We start from the raw sequence: 20797 nt of genomic DNA, 5'->3' as shown, positions 1-20797 counted from the left end.
GCAGTTTTAAGAAGATCTGGGTCATGCAATAAGGCATGCCTGCTTTGTTCTTTGGGTGAATTGTAATGATCCATTTTCAACCATTTATCCAAAGCCAGGTCGCGGGGGCAGCACGCTAAGCAAAGTACTCCAGACATCCCTCTCCCCAGCAATGTTTTCCAGCTTCTCCTGAAGGTTCCCGAGGCAATCCCAGGCCAGACGAGCTATGTAATTCCTCCAGTGCCCAGCCACCCTTGGGAGGAAACTCATTTCGGGCGCTTGTATCCGTGATCTCATTCTTTTGGTCACTACCCGCATCTCATGATCATAGGTGAGGGATGGGAGGTAGATGGACCAGTAAATCAAAAGCTTTGCCTTCTGGCTCAGCTCCCTCTTCATCACGACAGTCTGACACAGTGCCTGCATCACTGCAAATGCTGCACTAAACCGCCGATCCATTTCACGCTCCTTTCTCCTCTCACTCGTGAACAAGACCCCGAGATACTTCGGTTTCCAGCCGAGAACCATGGCCTCAGATTTGGAGGTGCTGACTCTCATCCCAACTGCTTCACACTCGCCTGCAAACTGCCCCAGTGCATGCTGGAGGTCTCGGTGTGATGAGGCCAACAGAACCACATCATCTGTAAAACGAGGAAAGGAGGAAAGCCTGAGGCAGAGAAAGCATACCTCCGTGCCCTTCCATGCGCCTACATGGAAAGCCTAAGGCAGAGAGAGCAGCATCAATGACAGAAAGGACATTGATAAGTCAGACACAGCATAAAAAGGAGGAGCTGGGGTGGAGGCAGGTTGCAAAGTGGCTTGCAGAGGAAGCAGCAACAGTAGGCAGGCCAGAGCAGTTTAAATAGGGCGCCCTGAATGAGATTTACCAACTGGTTGCTTAGAAAGGAATCATGTGATCTGTTTGAGATCCGCTGGTGTTGCTGGGATGAGCTGAGTTTGACACCATGTCCTGTCTGAACTAACGCTATGCTCAGTCTAGTAAAAAATAATATTTTAAAGTGTAAATCACATAAAACAAGGTTTAATTACAGGTTAATTTTGAGTCTGTTATCGGTGCAGAGAGAATGGGCCTTATCAGTCCCTGGTGGAGTTTCCTCTCGGACAGGAAGTGGACTTCCACTGCTTCCTGTTCTCTTTTGAGTGTGTGTGTGTGTGTGTGTGTGTGGCCCCAGGAGAGGTCTCAAAAGAACAATCAGTGTAGAAAGAGAAAGAACAAGAATGAAGCGGCCGACTCAGAAGCCAAAATAACTCCGACAGAGAGAGACGGAGACAGAGAGGGAACGATGGAAAAAACAACTCAGAGACAGACACAAAGACAACAAAAGACAAACTGAAACAAAAAATTCATTCAGGAAGACTGTGGCCAGGACCAGGACTCATCTGACCCGCAACAGGACCAGAACAGAGGAACCACGATGGACTATGAACCCAAGAAATCCAAGAAGGTACAGCAGCTCCTGTTCTGTTTCTGTATTTCTACATATCATTTTGTTAAAGTCATTTGGACGTGGATGATTTGTTTCTGAACCTTCTCCTGAGCACATTTTGTAATATTTCATTGAACTTGAAATTAGGACTTTATTATTTTGGAGCAGAAGACTTGCTGATTTTGTTTCCGTTCCGAAAGACTAACCAATCAAGCTTGAGTGAAGTCATAGAGAGAGATCCCTTTAGTGTCATTCTAGTTGTGCATCTGAAGCCCTGCCCCCTTCAAGCAATCCTTAGATACAAACAAACACAGGTTTCAGGCCTGGTCACACCAGCATTTGAAATAGAAAAATTTGTGGCAAAATCAACTAATATCAGGTTTGGTAAACTGTTAAGTTAAGCTATTGACCCATTAGTTCGTTAGCCCTGAGCGCGGAGTGTGCTGCAGATTGAGAAAACACATGCAAACAGACTCAACACAAGCAAATGAAGAAACATCTTCATCAACCTGACAACGTTCAAAAACCACAGCACAGCGTTCTCAGGGTTTAAACAAAACATAAATTTGAACAAAATGTATCGTACCATTGGCAACGTTTTCTAACCAGTAATCATATCCTCCAGTAGCTTCTTTGCATATGACATCACACATCAGTGCGCCGTCCAGATGGAGGTCAGGCAGCTGAAGGCAAAGACTACCAACCCGGCTTAAATACCCATGACTTGTGCTGTTTACGGCTGTTCTTACTGACCAAATTGCAAAAAAATCAAGGCCCATTTTAATTCCCTACAATAGTAGGACATAAAGGGGAGAAATTCAAAACAGAAAAACAGAAAATCTCAGTGAGAAACAGTTGCAGGTGTGGATCGAAGACCTCCATCTTCGGTCTAGAGGAGTGGAGTCAGGTAATGTCAAATGTGAGCATTAAGGCGTTGTGTTAAACCTGCCTCAAGTTGGATGGAATTTCAATGTGCTGTGACAGCTTCTCTGTGTTGTCTGTATTCAGATTTTTAAAGATTTGGGTTAGGGGTTTTTTTTTTGCCTTTATTAGAAAGGAAAGCGCAATCTCTGCGTAAAAAGGGCTAAAGATAAACTCTCTTCAACATTCTGGTTTGATCAACCAAAGACAACAGTTGATTTAAAAACTTAAAAAGCATACAAAAAAATTCTTTAATAGGGAGAAAAATGCAAAGATATAAGAAGGGGAAAAACATTATTAACTAGCTCCATAGCACCTTGGTCTGACCTGGACAAGTTGCTACATTAAGCACATTCATTACAAAATCCAATTATTTCTCTCTTCCTGTCTCCTCAAAGAAACACTGGAACAAGAAGAACTAAAACTCATTATAACTATCCTCTGTCTTACAATTAAATTTAGCTGACTACAGAGATGTTCATCAGAAACTTGCTTCATTCTGATACGTAACAATCTGTCCTTGTTCTCACTCCGAGAGGAAGACAAGACAGGTTTCTGGTTCTAAAACAAGCTCATTTGCTCTCTGTATTCGGTGTGTGAGTTTGTGCTATAACGTCCATCGCCTCATGCCTTCCAGCCCCAGTATATTAATGTGTTTTGGTGTGTGTGTGTGTGTGTGTGTGTGTGTGTGTGTGTGTGTGTGTGTGTGTGTGTGTGTGTGTGTCAGTGGGTGTCTAACAGTGTGTGCTGTGTTGACAGTGAGTCTCAGCAGGGAGCTGTCAGAGATCACTGCTCACCTGTCAATCACTGTTGGAACAGCCAAGGGGATGTACTGCATTAACACACACACACACACACACACACACACACACACTGAGGCATGTACATACAAACAAATTAATCTGCTGTGAAGTTCTCGTTCAAATTCAAACCCAAACCAGTGACTGCTGTGTTAATTACAGCCTGAATACTAAAGTGTTGGACAAAATAAACATGCAGATGATGCAGCCGTTCTTTAACCCTGTTTACACTCATTTTTAAAATGTGTTTCAGTGATCCGAACACATGGAGAGCCGAGACACATCGCTGTTGACACCTGTGTCTTTTTATACCTGGTATTAACATGCGTCTTGGTAGACAAGTGAACAGCACTGAATAGAAGTGTAAACAACCAGCAAGACTCATAGTGATCTGATCACTCAAACCACTTCCTGAGGTGTTCTGGGACACATTTGACCACACATCATTCGTAGTGTAAACGTTAAGGCGTACTAATGCATCTCTGACAAGGACTTTGTCATCAGTTAAGGACATGAAGGTTGTTTTGGTGACATTGTGCTAACGCTCTATAACTTGCACATTTTAGGACGATTTAGATGAAGTGTTGGCTGCATGTTCGTGTCTTATCTTCTTCTCTGCCGTCATGTCTATGCTCGCGTCTCTTTCTCCCCAGGGTTTTGTCTCCCCTATTAAGCGGCTGGTCTGGTCAAAATCTGCTCGCAGGCAGGTGGATCGAGGCAGCGTTTACCGCCGCCCGCTGCACACCGTCCCCCTCTACCCCCCTGACTACCTCATCCACCCTGAGAGACTCATCTTCGACTACGTAGAGAAGGAGGTCAAGGTAGCACTTGATATACACAACAATACAACACAATACTTTAAAATCACCATGACAACAGTTCCTTGACCTTTCACCTCTCACCTCAGTTTCTTGGTCACCTGACCTGGGTGTCTGTTTCACTGAACCCCTCCAGCCGAGACGAGCTGCTGCAGCTGCTGGACACAGCCAGGGTTAGTAATCAATAACTTATCTATGACTAACCACTGCCAAGTTTAGTTATAAATAACGTATCTGTAACTAACCACTGCCAAAGTTAGGTATCAATAACCTATCTATGCACTGTATACTACTACTACTATCAGTGTTGCTGACCATTATCAATACCCAACCTATAACCACCTGATTAAACATAGTCTTTACATAGCTGATTACAATCTCTGACTCACTGATCAATAATCTATAATCACATGTCCCTGTGTGTGGGTCAGTAGCAGCTGAAGGTGCTGCCATTGAAGACCAGTGTGGATCAGGACTGTATTCTGAGTCTGTCTGCTCGCTGTCTGCTGCTGACGTGGAGAGACAACGAGAAGCTGCTGGTGAGGATTCCCACACACGAGATCGCTGCTGCCTCCTACCTGAGGGACGACGCACTGCACCTGCTGGTCCTCAAGACAGGTGAGGACACACCTGTGCACCAGACACTGTTGCTTTACTGGGTGACCATGAAAGTTCAGGGTGTAACACTGAAATCGTAAACAACAGAGGACTCTGGAGGGCTGGCCATAACATGCAACATGAGGGTAGCATGGCTAACAAGGTGATGAGCTAACAGGCTAACACTAGCTTTCATGCTAATCTTTTTGTGACAAACACTGTATTTCATTTACATCGAAAATAAGAGCAGGGAATGACGTCATACCTGAGCTTTGTACAACAAATCCGTACACCAAGACAATACCAGTTCTAGCCAGGTTAGCAATTGTAGCGATATTAGTTGCTAACAACACTTTAGCAGTGTTATGAACATAGAAACACCATGGCAACACGTCCACAGATAGACGTTGGACAGTACTGTGTGTTCAACTGATCTCAGAGACAAAAATAAGACAGAGATGCTAATAACCAGTGTATTTCTACAGCTGTCATTACTGTTGATGTGCAGAGCAGCCATCTTGGATTCTGCGATTTGGGTTGGTGAAGTTCAGGGTCCCATGAAGAGTGCTGAGCTTTGAAGCCAATTTTCCTAGTGGTCAAACAGTGGTACTGCAGTTGCCAGGGTCCCTCCCATTATGTCATTGGACCTTAAAAGAATTTTTCCCATAGACTTACATTGGGGAAGAGACGTCTGTAAATAAGTATATTTTCTTTGACTGTCATAACTACTGCGAAATGACTCATTCTTGGTGGGCGGGGCTTAGCTGGAGGCAAAACAATTCTCCACAGACATTACCCAGCACTAGCTAGCACGTTCTGTTGGCTTGTTTTAGTGAATGGAGGAAGATGATACGAGTGGTGCGTTCAGATATACTCATGCCAGGTGCCGGAGTGCACTCTGACACAAACTGGAACGTTCGTAAATGTGTAACGCTGTCGGTTAGGTAATGTACCTTTCAGTTATCCAGAGCACTCAATCTCGGGGTGGCAGAGCAAACTCTCGGTACTCTGTCTGGGGAGACGGAGCTGCCAAGCGGAGTGTCACCATGTCAGGTCACTCACTCTCCGGGACCACGAGTGTTGCTTGAAAAACTAAACACTGACCAACAGGACCAGACTGGCCGACCCGTATGCTCTCAGTGGATGGATGATGTCACAGGAAGCCAATCTTACAAAGGAGGACATCACTTGTTCGTTTTGCTATGGAAGCTAATGTTAGCTAATGCGCTAAAAAGTTAGCGTTCCAGAGAAATCCAATATTCCTCTTAATCCCTCCCCAGTTTCTGATGAGGTGGACATGATAACCCTTAATACACATAACCTTATTCATCCCTACAACAGGAAATACTTTTTCCCTTTTTGATGATGGCCTCCGTCCAGTCCTTTGGTCTTATCACATTTAACCATCTTTGTTTTTGTTGACGGGCAGTGGCGGCTGGTTTTGAGCCATGACTCCTTCTATTCTGGCTCCCAATAACACAACAAGACCACACTTTAAGACTCCTATGTAGCCTACAGCCCTGTGGTGGAGTCATGTTTTGCCCCCAGCTAACAAACTAGTGTCATTGTGACGTCGGCCTGAAAAGGGTCTTTATTCATGGTGAGGTTCCTCCAATTTTCCGAGACAGAATTCCATCCTCAGGGGTTGTTCCAGTTAAAATTTCAGACTGAGAACTCTTTTTGTCACATTTGCTGAAAATGTCTCTACATCCACACAGAATTCAAAAACAAAATTAAAAGATCAGGCGAAGATCAGGAGGGTCCTCCGGCTCCTTGTATTGCTAATAATGGCGTTACCACATGTGAACGAAAACAACCAATCAGAGCTCTCTGAAATGCAGCTGTCAGTCACTGCTCGTGAACATCAGACTGTCAACCTAGGCAGCACTGATCAAATATGAATCAAATGTCTTCGGAAACATATTTTAGTGTACTGTTTAGCTGTGAAATCAAAAAGATTGTGTTTGCGTGTGCCGCCATGTTTGATACAGTTGCGCCGAAATACAGCACCACCCACTCACCGGAGCAAACTTTAACATTTAATAGCTAAACAGTACACTAAAATATGTTTCTGCAAACATCTGAGGAGAGAAAAAGGCAATGCAGTGACAGATTCTTGATTCGGATCTGATCAGCTATAGTTAACATTTTTTGTTTGTTGTTTATCTTTGGTTTTGCGAGAGTGAAATGAAGTAGGATGTGCCGTCTCTTCTTCTATGAGCAAGACAGTGTGCATATTTTTAAACCCTCATCCCGCAGGTCTGAACGTGGATACAGTGGTCGCTGGGGACGACAGCCTGGACAGGAAAAAGCCAACTGGCATAGATGGCAGACGTCAAACCATGAGTGGCAACGCTGACCCTCGGCCTGCAGGGGGCACCATGGAACGACGCCACACCATCTGTGGAGTCGACTGGAGGCCATCATTGTCCAGGAGTAACCACGACAAAAACCAGAATGTGGAGAGGGGGGGTGGAGGAGGTGGGAGTGAAAGAGGAGGGGGAGAGAGAGGAGGAGGAGGAGGAGGGAGTTTGGAGAGGAAGAGGGTGGGAGGGAGCTGGGAGAGGAGGCAGCAAACACGCAAAACAGGAGGGAGCTGGGAGAACCGCAGAGCGAGACCCATGAGCGGGAGCTGGGGGGTGGGGGTGGGAGGAGGTGGTGGAGGGAGCTGGGAGAGGAGGCATGGAGGAGGTGGAGGAGGTGGGAGCTGGGAGAGGAGAGGAGGAGGTGGCGGTGGTGGGGGGAGCTGGGAGCGGCGGCAGGCCTGCACGGGAAGCTGGGAGCGGGGGAAGAGCTACGGCAGCTGGGAGAGGAGGAACCACAACCCACTGGAGCCGACGCCCTGCCCTGACGCCTACTGCAACCTGGTCATCCTGGCTGTGGAGAACAGGGTGGGTCACATGTAGGGTTTTACAACTTCCCGAAATGGAGGGAGGTTCTTAAAGATATGGAACAAAGTGCATCTTGTATCAGTTCGATAGCCTACAAATTGCGCTTTATCCATTTTACGGGATGATGCCATTATTACAGAGCAATTGGTGACCCGAAATTACTTTACAAACTAACTGCATATTTTTCTTTGTCACTCACACTAAGTTGGTTTAATTTACCTCAGTTTAGCGATTACATTTCTCCCGCTAGCCTAAGCTAATAAAGCACTGGGATGAAGGGTTGTTTTTGTTTTATCAGAACAAAAATCAGGAAGTTAAGAAATAGTTTGACATTTTGGAAAAAAATGCTAATTCATGGTCCTTCCAAGAGTTACATGTAAACACCTACAACACACGTTTATGTTTGTTAAGTACAGAGCTGGACACGGAGGATATTTAGAGGTGCTTTGGGATGTAGCCAGCTAGCTGTTGCCCCGTTTCTAGTCGTTATGCTAAGCTAGGCTAACCGTGTCTTGACTCCAGCTCCATACCTTACACACAGACATGCGAATGATATCAATCTTTCCATGTTACTTTGAAAAGAAAGAAAATGAGCAAATTTGCTCACATGATGAAGTGTAACTTTTAACTCAACGTACAGATGAAGATACTCAAATTTGTGTGTTGAGCACCAACAGTGGTTGTTGGTGGTTATTAGTTTAAGTTTTGGACACAGTGTTAGGTGTGACAGCTATATTAGATTTAGACGAAAATGCTTATTAGTTTTAGTCTAGTTTTAGTCTGATTAAAATTCCAAACATTTTAGTCGACAAAAATTCATGACATTTTAGTCATTATGCAAAACATCCTGGTGCAGACTATTTACTGGAGTTAAGCCCTGTACATAGTCCACAAGAACAGAGAAATTTGTTCTTTTGCTTGCGGTGGCAAGAATAAGACCAAAGTTTTTTCTGGCCAGGACATTTCATACTTCATGAGAAACTCAAGTGCAGAACTCCTGGGAAGTCCTCATAGGCCCCTCCCACTGCCACATACGTCACACGCGATTTCCCACATTACCTCCGCCCACTTCAAATTTCTGACCAATCACACAATAGTTCTTGGACACCACACAAGAAAAAAGTTCTGCCCAGATGATGTGTCAAGAACAAGCCGCAAGAACTCCCAAACCAGGGCTGCAAGAATAAAATGACATCATTTTTTTTCTTGCAGCCCTGCGAGAGAGAACAAATTTCTCTGTCCTTGCAGAGTATGTGAAGGCCTTTAACCAGCCAGTAACTCATGCGGCATTTGTAGATAATTGCAAACACAGCTGTCCTCGGCTTTCAGGTTCTGATAACCCACTGCTAACATTCTCATCACGTCTCGTCTCATCGATGAAAACGAAACATAGATTTTGTCGTAGTTTTTAGTATCAAGATGTATTTTTAGCTCGTCATTGTCTCATTTTTGTCATCGAAAAAAGGTTGTTGATGAAAAGTATTTGTCATAGTTTTCATCAACGAAATTAACACTGTTTGGACAAGCAGAAATTTTGACCTGTTGGTTGGTGGTGGAGTTTATGAAAGCGAGGGATTACTGAAGTCATTACAACTCATTCAAATTGCATCGGATGCAATCCATCCAATAGAGGCTGAGATACAGTATTTCACTCTGGACTAAAATACTGGACAAAACCAAAATGGCTGTCCCTGGAGCTCTGCTGCGCAAAACTAAAAGCGTAAACAGAGCTGATGATCTATAAATATCTTTGTAGACTCCAGTCTGATGTTCAGACTCAGGAGAGAAACCAACAGTGACAGGAAATAAACCAGTGAAAAGAGTTCTTTCGATGTGGTTCACTAATCATTTGGCTCTCATGTTGGAACCGTGGAAAGTAGGGCAATACTGTTCAATGCATCTTCATAAACACACACACACACACTTACTGAGACTCTGCGTTGTTGCATAACCTGGAGTATTACATCACATTTGCAAGTAGCTTTGTCATTGTGTTTGTGTGTGTGTGTGCATGTGTGTGTCATTGTGTCCCTGGAGCAATAGTTTGTTTGGTTTGGCATCATTAACTGGCTCAGATGAAGCTCACAGACTCCAGTCGTGTTTCACAACAACAACAGACTGCCGACTTAGCTTCAGGTGGTTGTTGGTTTAAATCCTAACGCCTATTACTGTGTCTGTGCCCTTGAACAAGGCAATAACTCATGCAGCCGCTGCGGTGAAGCCACTCACTCGGTGGAACCTGTGCAGCGCACACAGCAAAAGTGAAAATCAGGATTAAAAAGATTAAGAACGTTTCAGAGCAAGTCACAGATATTAATGTGATAACTTATTCAGTGTGATTATAGCCTCTTTGTTTGTGTGTGTGTGTGTGTGTGTGTGTGTGTGCAGGATGCTGCAGAGGAGTACTGTTCCCTGATCTGTCAGATGTTCCAGATCATTTACGGCCATCAGACCATCGAGTGTGTCGACAGAGCAGGATTTCACCACTCCATGCCGGACCGCTTCTGGCTACAGAGGAGTGAGTGTGACACATTTTCTGTTTCTCACAAAAGTAGAAGTGAGGGGACTTTTAAAGGAGCTCCTGTTTTTTTATTTTCATGAACTATACATGTAATTTAAATTTGATAAATCCAGAGAAAGTCTTTGCTAGATATTGTGTTATTTTTTTGTTTATTTGTTTTTCAGATAATAGTGATGAAACTTTATAAGGTTAAGTTCCAGTTGCTTTGGTCCCGTGAGCTTAAAGGTCCAGTGTGTAAGATTTAGGGGGATTTAGTGGCACCTAGCAGTGAGGACTGCAGATTGCAACCAGCTGGATCTTCTACCAGTTAGAATTTCTTCAGTGTTCAGGAGGTTTTTATCGGTAATAACACTGAATAAAGCAGTTTCACATTATAAATTACTGTTTCTTCTGCACTGTATGGCACGTCGCAGAGAGGCCACTATCCCACCACATGCTAACATGTGCTCACTTTATTTCTGATCCAGATGTTAAGGAGCTTTTAACCATGTGTCGAATTATCCGCAGAGGTCCCCTCCTCTTTGAAATAAAAGGATGCAGTGTTTTAAACCGGTAAAAAAACTGAATGAAGCGGTTTCATGTTACGAATCAGTGCTTCCCTAAAGTAGTTTGGCATGTCAGGGACAGGCTGCTAGCCCAGCACCTGCTATTTTGTGCTCACCTTTCCCCTCTGACAATTCAACATCAAGACATTAAAGAAGGTTTTACAATGAACTGAAATGTTCACTGAGTCTCTTCCTCTCCATAACAAATGAACGTGGCGATTAACCCTTTGGAACCTGTGCAAATTGGCTTGATTTCTTTTAAAACATGGGAAGAAGGCAAGAAGGCAATGGGCAATGAAAGAAGAAAGAAAGAAAGAAAGAAAGAAAGAAAGAAAGAAAGAAAGAAAGAAAGGAAAAATCAAACAAACAAGGAAAAAAGACCTGGATTATAATACAACTTTTCTTTTTTTTCTTTTTTAGCAGTTTGTGGAACATTTCTTACCATGTTGCTCAATATCTTTTTTTCCCCAATTAAAACAAATAAAAAACAAATTGCAGCAATTTTCTCAGGGTTCAAAGGTTTAAATACTTGTGAAAGGCATGTGAAAGCAGCATAAAAAAATGCAATGTCACTCCAGGTTTCAAAGGGTTCAAACCTGTAAAAACACGAAAAAACGCTTTTCCACTTTTTAAAAATCAATGTTTTCCAGCACTCTTGTCGCGGAGGGGCTGCGAACTATGCAAATGCAAATGACCCCACCTAGAGCCAGTGTTTGATTTGTCCATTCTGGGCTACTGTAGAAACATGGTGGTACAATGTGGCAATCTGCTCCCTATGTAGATATAAACAGCTCAATCTAAGATAACAAAAGCACAGTCATTTTTATTTTCAGATGATATATTTATATTATATAGATGTATCGGCGGTTTGGTCCGTGGTGGTGAAGAGGGAGCTGAACCGGGAGGCGAAGCTTTCGATTTATTGGTCCATCTACATCCCAACCCTCATCTATGGTCATGAGCTCTGGGTAGTGACTGAAAGAATGAGGTCGCAGTTACTAGCAACCGAAATGAGTTTCCTCCGTGAAGTCTCTGGGCTCAGCCTTAGAGATAGGGTGAGGAGCTCGGACATCCAGAAGGAGCTCAGAGTAGAGCTGCTGCTCCTTTGCGTCAAAAGGGGTCAGTTGAGGTGGTTCATCTGATCAGGATCCTCCTGGGTGCCTCCTGTTAGAGGTGTTCTGGGCACGTCCCACTGGTAGGAGGCCCCGGGGCAGACCCAGAACACGCTGGAGGGATTACATATCTCATCTGGCCTGGGAACGCCTCAGGGTCCCCCAGGAGGAGCTGGAAAGTGTTGCTGGGGAAAGGGACGTCTAGGGTTCTTTGCTCGGCCTGCTGCCCCTGCGACCCAGCCCCGGATGAGCGGATGAAAATGGATGGATGGATATTATATTCCATTTCTGCCAATATATTCCACTGAATTTAACACGCTGGACGGTTAAAGATTTGGATGTCTGTTGAGTGTAACACATACTGGCAGCGTGGGATACACATCAAAACACCCACACTTATTTTTGATTATTATCCTGAGTTTCCAGCGTTGATGCTGTCAGTGCTCCAGTTTATAAAGTTTAGATTGTTAGCTCCACTGGTAGAAAGAAAAGCTACAGTAACTCATCAGTATGTTGTTTGCGTTAAGTTTTAATGAACACTGCAGCCTCTCCTTTATTAGACTTACCTGTGGGTGTCATACTTCATGATCTTAGAGGGCGTAAAAACATGCACTTAACGCTCTGTGTCTGTCTCTGTCTGTCTCTGTGCAGGTGACAGCTGTCTGACGGACATGTCCTACAGTTATGATCCAGAATTCAGCTGCTGCAGCTCATAGTGAGTAACACTCCACCCTGACTGAAGCTGCAACACTGAACGTCTCCAGATAAACACAGTGTGTTATCAGTTCACAGAATGTCCCAGATATTTGGACACAGACGGTCTGAAGAGACAGCCTTGAAAACTTTTACTACAAATAATCCCATTAGCAGCTGCTCTAGTTGTGAGTTTGGTCGTGATGTCCAAACACAGAATGCATCTTAAGTAAAGCACAGGGACGCGTTTGCAGTTAATTATATTGTGAATGTTGGAAGAATGGATGTGAAACTCCACAGTAAAGCCCAGAGGACTGTTTGATTACTGTGTGATTGACTGTTTAGAGACAAAAGCTAAATATGGAGGAGAGATCAATAGTTGCTTTCATTATTAACATTTTTTAGGCTATTGTAGCTGCCACAATAAATGACACATAATTGAGTGACTGACATTTGATCAATATCTGTCCATTAGTCTGTCAGGTGTAAGGTGATATCCTGTCCATGATGTGATTCTCTCTGTCTCTCAGTGATGGTTCCCAGGATGCCTTTGAGCTCTACTACAGCGAGACGTACAGTGAGAGCTCGTCTCTCTCGCTGCAGGACTCCCATCGCAGTCTTGCTTCAGTCAGTGACGGAGGAGACAGTAACCCCGCCCTGCTGTTGATGCAGGAATACATGATTACTGTGAGTGTGTGTGTGTGTGTGTGTGCAGAGACCAATGTTTCCATCATCACCCAGAACAAAAGAAACACATTTTGTATTGTGATGGTTGAATATAGTGTCATGCTGATCAGCATTCTGCCAAATCACGACTAATAAACGAAAAATGTTACAAATTTTGAATGCAAGGGGTTAAAATATTGTGTGTGGTGCACATTTAAGACTTTCAATATCCAACAGTTAAACACTGAAAAAAGGACTTCCTGTTTTTATCATTTCTATCAGACTCAGTGAGATTCCTTCATTTTTAATTTATACATTAAGTGCAGTACAGAGGGTTGAGAAATGAAACAAAAAAGCAAGCAAAACTTTATTTATACAGCACATTTAATTCCACTTTGTGCACAAGCACAAAATGCGATGTAGAAGTTGCAAGCATGAAACAAAGCCAGCAACTGAACATAATAGTGAATTAAATCCATTAAAACGAGCAATAAAACCTCACAAAATAATATTAAAATTAAAATACCTCATGAATAATATTTTTCATAACATGAAGAATAAACCAATAAAAGATCAAAAAGACATGTGACTCAGAATTGATTTTAGAAATGATTAAAAAATCATTAAAAAGTGTATTTATATAGCACATCTAAAAATAACCACAGCTGACTAAAGTGCTGTACAAAATAAAAGAATGACACACAAATATATAGCAATATAAAATGTACACAAATAAAAAACTGAATAAAACTGGTAAGAGCAATTACAAACATAATAATACTAGTCCATACCCATTGGTAGCTTTGTCACCTTCTACCTATGCCAGTCCTCAATGCCTATGTGCAGTTGCACATAGATTGACCACGTCAGTGAGTAGAAAAACGTGGGACAGACAGAATGACTGACTGACAGAATGACTGACTGACAGTTTCCATGATTATGTAAAAATTAGAAAAAACAACATTGGTCCACAGGGGGAGCCACAGCGATCGGTCGCATTTTAGCCATTTTGAAGCATTTTTCTGTTGTTATAGCGCCACCCAGTTGCCAATTAGAGTTAAATTTCTCCAGTCACCTTGAGGCGTCCTGTTCTACATATCTACCATCTTCATCTTCTAACCGCTTCATCCTCTTGAGGGTCGCGGGGGGGCTGGAGCCTATCCCAGCTACATCGGGCGAGAGGCAGGGTACACCCTGGACAGGGCGCCAGACTATCGCAGGGCTGACACATAGAGACAGACAACCATTCACACTCACATTCACACCTACGGACAATTTAGAGTTACCAATTAACCTAGTCCCCAATCTGCATGTCTTTGGACTGTGGGAGGAAGCCGGAGTGCCCGGAGAGAACCCACGCTGACACGGGGAGAACACGCAAACTCCACACAGAAGGGCTCCCACGCCCGGGATCGAACCGGCAACCCTCTTGCTGTGAGGCGAGAGTGCTAACCACCACACCACCGTGCCGCCCACATATCTACCAAGTTTAGTAAAAATCCATATGGCGGTTAGGCCTAGATAAGAAATGAGCTCTCTAGCGCCCCCATTTTGTTTGATGGGCTCAATAATGGAGGGGTCCCCTCAGATTATGTGTGGTCATATGCCTACAAAGTTGCGTGGTGATGGGTGAAACCCTTGAGATGTTCTACACCTTTATGTGATGAGCCACGCCCTCCGCAATATTCATTGCCTTATAGAAGCTCAGTTTTAGTAAGTTTTCCAACTTTTGCCAAGAGGGAACTTTAGATATTGGTCCCTAGATTATGTTCACCCAGTTTCATGCAGATCGCTCAAACTTCCTAGGAAGAGATCCATTTGAAGTGTTTTTCAAAAAATTCAAAATGGCGTAAAATCTATATAAGCGGAAGTTATGGGTTCTTGAGGCAAATGTGTTCCTCATGAGGAGAGGCATCTCTGTGCAAAGTTTCATGTCTCTACGACAAACGGGGCATGAGATATGCCCATTCAAAGTTTGACATTTCAGTCGGTTGCTATAGCGCCCCCCTTTGGCCAATTGATGTAATATTGCTTCATCATTGGCATCCTCCCATGACCCTCTACCACTGTGCCAAATTTCACATGGATTGACCAAGTCAGTGAGGAGAAAAACGTGGAACAGACACACAGACAGAGTTTTCGTCATTACATAGTAAGATACTAAAATATTAAAATCAGTACGGACAACCGAAGGCCATTGAAAACATGTATGTTTTAAGATTTGTCTTAAAAGTGTCAGTGGATAGATGAAAAAAAAGCTAAAGGAAAAAGGATAATACATATGAATTAAAATAAATAAAAGAACTACAAGCAGTATAAAATAAGATGAAATAATAAATAAATCAGTAAACCAGTTAAAGTAAAAGCACACCTGGGTTAAAACCAATAAAAGAAATAAAATAAAATAAAATAAAATAAAATAAAATAGAATTAGATAAAGTAAAATAAGATAAAATGAAATTAGATTAAATTTTGTTTTATTTCATTTAATTTCAATTCAGTTTATTTTATTTTATTTTATTTCATGGTCAAACCAGACTACTGGAATGGCTAAAAAGGAATGTTTTCAATTTAACTTTAAAAGATGATGCTGTTGGAGCACTGCTAATGTCATCAGGTCACATGTTCCAGTGGCTCGGAGGGTAAAAGCTGAAGGCACTTTCACCTGTCACCTTGTCCCTGTAGCACTTTATAAAGAGTTATTAACAAGGGTAAAAGGGTTTAGAAGGCAGGAACAATTAGTTAGTGACATTTTGTTGACAAATGGAGAATTATATATTTCATGCTAACCTGAGTCTGTGTGTGTGTGTGTGTGTGTGTGTGTGTGTGTGTGTGTGTGTGTGTGTGTCTTTGTGTGTGTGTAGCTGCGTAACAAGCTGAGTCCGGTGGAGTTGCAGCACTTTGCGGTGTTGCTGAGAGAATACAGGCTGGGATCAAACATCGACCACTTCTGCTCTGAGCTGCTGCAACTGTACGGAGACAACCGCAAGTTCCTGCTAATGGGTGAGACACAGAGAGACAGGGACACACACACACACACACACACACACTCAGAGCTCATTACCTGACTGAAACTCTGCGGCAAACCACAGCCTACTATTTACACTGTTACTGTGGTAGTAGATGAGACGAGAGAGACTGACTGTGTGTGTGTGTGTGTGTGTGTGTGTGTGAGCTGTACACTGTATATTGATGTGTGTGTAGAGAGGAGTTTACAGTATGAGTGTCTTTAATATGTGTGTGTGTTTACCGCAACAAATTCAGCGCTGACCCACTTCCACTGAGGAAACCGCAACTTCCTGTTGGTGAGTGAGATGGAGGCAGAGAGAGGATGATGTGAGGTGTTTTTCTGTACACGGCCTGTTCATGCTCAGTGTGTAGAGGTAGCAGAAGCGCACACACTCAATTTTAACCCCCAGTATATGCACAGGTTCCCCCTTGTCTTCCCTTATGTTATATTGAAATAGTGGTTATAGTAAATCACCTTTAAAAGGCATTACAGTTAGTTAAAGCTCCTTTTTTCTAAGGCGCCTACAAGCTCGCTTGGTAGAGCAGGCGCATTATGTACAAAAGCTGTGTCCTTGCAGCAGCAGCCGTGCGTTCGATTTCAAACCGTGGTTCATTGCTGCATGTCATTCCTCCTCTCTCTCTCCTCCTTTCATGCTATATATCTGTCCCGTCATATAAAGACATATGGCACCAAAAATAAACTGAACCAAAATATAAACGCAACACTTTTGTTTTTGCTCCCATTTTTCATGAGCTGAACTCAAAGATCTAAAACATTTTCTACACACACAAAAGACCATTTCTCACAAATATTGTTCACAAATCTGTCTAAATCTGGGTTAGTGAGCACTTCTCCTTTGCCGAGATAATCCATCCCACCTCACAGGTGTGGCATATCAAGATGCTGATTAGACAGCATGAATATTGCACAGGTGTCCCTTAGGCCGGCCACAATAAAAGGCCGCTCTAAAAATGTTCAGTTTTATCACACAGCACAATGCCACAGATGTCGCAAGTTTTGAGGGAGCGTGCAATTGGCATGCTGACTGCAGGAATGTCCACCAGAGCTGTTGCCCGTGAATTGAATGTTCATTTCTCTACCATAACCCTTTTTTATTTTCTCGTAGTGATAAAGAAGGAACAACCCAAACAAAGGTTATTTGAACCCTCACAGATACCTGACTGCTTCTCTTTGTTTCCCAGGCATGCGTCCGTTCATCCCAGACAAGGACGTCGGGGTGTTTGAGAGTTTCCTGGAGAGCATCGGGATCCGGGAGGGTGGGATTTTAACTGACAGCTTCGGACGCATCAAACGCAGCATGAGCAACACGTCGGCGACGGCCATGAGAGGGTACGTAGGTCAGGAGGTGCAGGTTGTGATTTGTGAAACTCAGTTATGACTCTCTCTGTGAGGGTGTTTCTAGATACCACACACTGCTGTCTCCTCTTCTGTCATGTCTCATTAATATGGTGCATTTAGTTGATCTTAGTAAAACTAAAGAGTACCAAGCTGTGGTCCGAAGACATCATACAGCAGAAAACATTCTGCTGCTGCAATTAGAAAACAAGACACGTGCCTATTTTTGATTCAGAAAGTTAAAATCGACACTAAAAAGTACAAAACAAAACAGTTGATTAAACCATAGTAATTTCAGTATTTATTGTCTTTGACTGTCAGCGTGCAGTTTTTCAGTTGCTCACATTCAATATTAATATGTTTACCACTGGTGTTAATGTTGCTGTGTTCTCCCAGTGTCGTCTTCTGTCCATAAACCATTTTAAATATTCTATAAAAACATTTTACTCTCTTAAAAGTTTAATAAGAAACCCTATAAGAGATGATGGCTCTATTTTTGTGATATTATTGTTTTTGTTTAAAAGTTTTTAGGAGTTCAGGGTAACTTTAAGTCATAGTTTCTCTTTCCATGATGCAGAACCGGTCCAGGTTGAGTCCAAATGATCTTCTTCTAGTACACTAGAAATTAGGTAACATTATGTTTTTTTGTGTGTGTGTGTGTGTGTGTGTTTCCCAGCAGGTATGACAACAGCTCTCTGGCGTCAGGATCTCAGGAGTTCAACCGACGCATCACTGACATCACCCATGACATCCAGGCACTCGGCTTCCAGGACACACACGGAGACATTGAGGAGGAAGACTACTACCTCTGATGAAGAGGTGAAGGGAAACAGTGAGAGTCTGATTCCTCTCAGACAGTGTTTGAACTCAGAATCTGCCTCAGAGCATCTGAGCAGGAGCAGCACGTCCACGCTTCATGTTTTCTCCAATACCAGACAAATAAACTGAAAATATCTAAACTGTCTGACAGAGGAATCATTCGTAAAGTTGCTGTTTTAAAATGCATTTCCTGCTTGATGCACAGAACAGTAGATAAAACCAGCAAGTGAGATGAATAAAATAATAGTACGAAAGTTGTTCTATAGAAACCAGAGCTGTCTTAATTCAGTTCAACTCATACTGTTTATTTTTCAGTGTATCATACAGTTAATGCACAGTGAGATTATGATCTATGATCATGATTTTGCAGAAGGGGCAGTATGGTTTCGTCTTCATGATCTGAAGGTCATGATTAGAGTTTATAATTCAACTTGTGTCAGTCAAAGTGATCACAAGAGGAGGAAGTGAGTAAAATCTCTTATATATTCCAGTGGATTTTTGGCTGAAAGGCGGGTATATTGTAAACAGCCAGAAAAAGAAGTGTGTATACCCTGTATACCTGTGTATACCCTCCACTACACCACTGAGTTTATTCATCATCCATGCCAAGTCTCAGCTGAGGCGGGCAACCAGAAGCAGCCTGACTTATCTTATCAAGCGTGCCGAGTTTGGGCAATGCTGGGCCAGGTCATTTTTGACAGTGGCCCAGTGATGGCGATATTAGCAGCTGAAATCAGGCCGGTTTATTTGGCTTAATTCTGGGGTGTCATTGGTTCTGAGCCAAGTCTGTTGTGGCAGTTCAACTTAGGACCCAAAGTGCAAACACAACCAGGAAATAGGGAATGGTTGAAGGCAGTTTATTGTAGTTTGCAGAAGTGGAGCTGAAGGCTTGAATGAAATGATGGCTGAGGTGGACAGGGAATGGCGAAGCAAAGCAGACACAGTCCAAATCCAGAGGCAGAAGACAAGACCAAGGCTGGACATGGCGGGTTATGGTTGAGGCTGGCATGGTAAACCTGAGACACAGAACAGAGTGTGACTTGATGTCCCAAACGTACAAAAAGACCAGTGTCCAAAAAAACTAGCAGTTGGCCTAGATGTCTGTACCGCAGAGGAGACTGAACGATCCGGCAGAGTCTGGATGTCTGAGCTGAGGTTTTATTCTGCAGTGGCTGTATTGTAGATGTGGTTCAGGTGTGCTCAGGAGGAATGGCAGGGAACCAGAAGGCCACGCCCAGCAAACACACAAAGACAAACTGAAACCAAACATGAGACACTAGGGAGGGGAAAACAGGAAACACAAAGGAGCGGCGAAGCTGAAATCCTGACAGAGTCAGCAACTTATTCTCAGCATGCCAAGTTTGGGCCAGTGCATACCCAGGTCATTTTGGCTACCTGGGATCATTAAAGGGGTCTTGAATCCATCTGCGTCCATGCCACTAATATTGCATTAAACTGAGGCCTCGAAATACTTAAAAAAGCTGCAATAGAGTATGATGGTGTTTTCTGTAGAGGTTGTAGTACCTCACAGTGGCCACATGGAGGCAACTGTGGATAAAAGAGCAGATTTCCATCCCTGCTTCTGAGCTACAGGCTGCTTTATGAGGCAGAATGTAAAGTTTTAATGACTGTGTTTTAGAAAAAGCTTATTAACTGGAACCACATCTACAGAAGTTTCACATTTTAATATGACGGTAATGATGAGAACCATATATAGGAAATCTAAAATCTCTCTTCTGTGCCTGTCCCCCTTTCTATCTCTGTCCCAACGCTGCATTGACCCGTTATCCTGGCGGCAGCATCATGACCTTCCCATGGTGCACTGCTTCTCTGTGCCCCCTGGTCCTCTCCTCTGCCAGCCTCACTGAACATCAGAGAGGGAGCCAGTACACCCATGGGCTTCACCCGAGTCATGCTAGTCTCCTCACTCTCATTATGTAATAAGCTAACGCAGTGTGCATTTGTTTTTTTCGATTAATTTATCATGAGCAGAGTAAGTTTAGTTAAAAGCAGCAGTGATGCACATTTACTGTAAGTGTACCGGAGGTTTTCGAGAAGGCTGGTTTTAAATTCATGACCTGGATAGGCACTGGCACTGCAAATAAACTGAGTGGATAAAAACTCAGTTGTTTAAATAGGACACGTGCATGCAGAGTACTGGGTGAGAGTGACATCCCATACACTCAAAATACTTGATATGTTTAGACAAAGCTCTGCCATGCTTTATGACCCTGAAAAATAATGAAAATCTTTCTTATCTGTCAGGGGGAGGCCACCATGTTTGGATTTATTGCAGGCAAACAGCAATACTGAAGCTACTTCTTACTGCCTCTAAAGGTCAGAGATCGTGACTCCAGTTCATATCAGTCAAAACGAAACCAGGAAATGCAATGAGATAACGTTCGGTTCTCTTATCACAACAGAAGATAAATTTTAAGGTCATTTTGTGTGTGTGTGTGTGTGTGTGTGTGTGTGTGTGTGTGTGTGTGTGTGTCGGGGGAGCAGACACATTGTATAAATTCTATCCTCATCATCGGATTATAGCTCTGTAACCTCTGCAGTCATCCATGTGGCGGCATTTATCATCATCCCACTCACACACACACACACACACGCACACA

At 43.1% G+C, this 20797-nt stretch overlaps 1 protein-coding gene across 1 annotated transcript; it reads left to right on the top strand.

The window, feature by feature from the left end:
- Positions 1-1211: 1211 nt before the first annotated feature.
- ccm2l (CCM2 like scaffold protein) lies at positions 1212-18321 on the top strand. Its single transcript, XM_049580413.1, has 11 exons — positions 1212-1445; positions 3802-3969; positions 4056-4139; positions 4401-4584; positions 6823-7454; positions 9843-9972; positions 12284-12347; positions 12856-13012; positions 15856-15994; positions 17204-17351; positions 18037-18321. The coding sequence occupies exons 1-11, from the start codon at positions 1416-1418 to the stop codon at positions 18167-18169; spliced, it is 1869 nt and encodes a 622-aa protein (XP_049436370.1). The 5' UTR covers positions 1212-1415; the 3' UTR covers positions 18170-18321.
- Positions 18322-20797: the final 2476 nt, after the last annotated feature.

Source organism: Epinephelus fuscoguttatus, linkage group LG7, assembly GCF_011397635.1.
Source record: "Epinephelus fuscoguttatus linkage group LG7, E.fuscoguttatus.final_Chr_v1".
In the NCBI taxonomy this organism is placed as follows: domain Eukaryota; kingdom Metazoa; phylum Chordata; class Actinopteri; order Perciformes; family Serranidae; genus Epinephelus; species Epinephelus fuscoguttatus.
The sequence above is the reverse complement of the archived record's forward strand: the minus strand, read 5'-3'. Positions and strand labels throughout refer to the sequence as shown.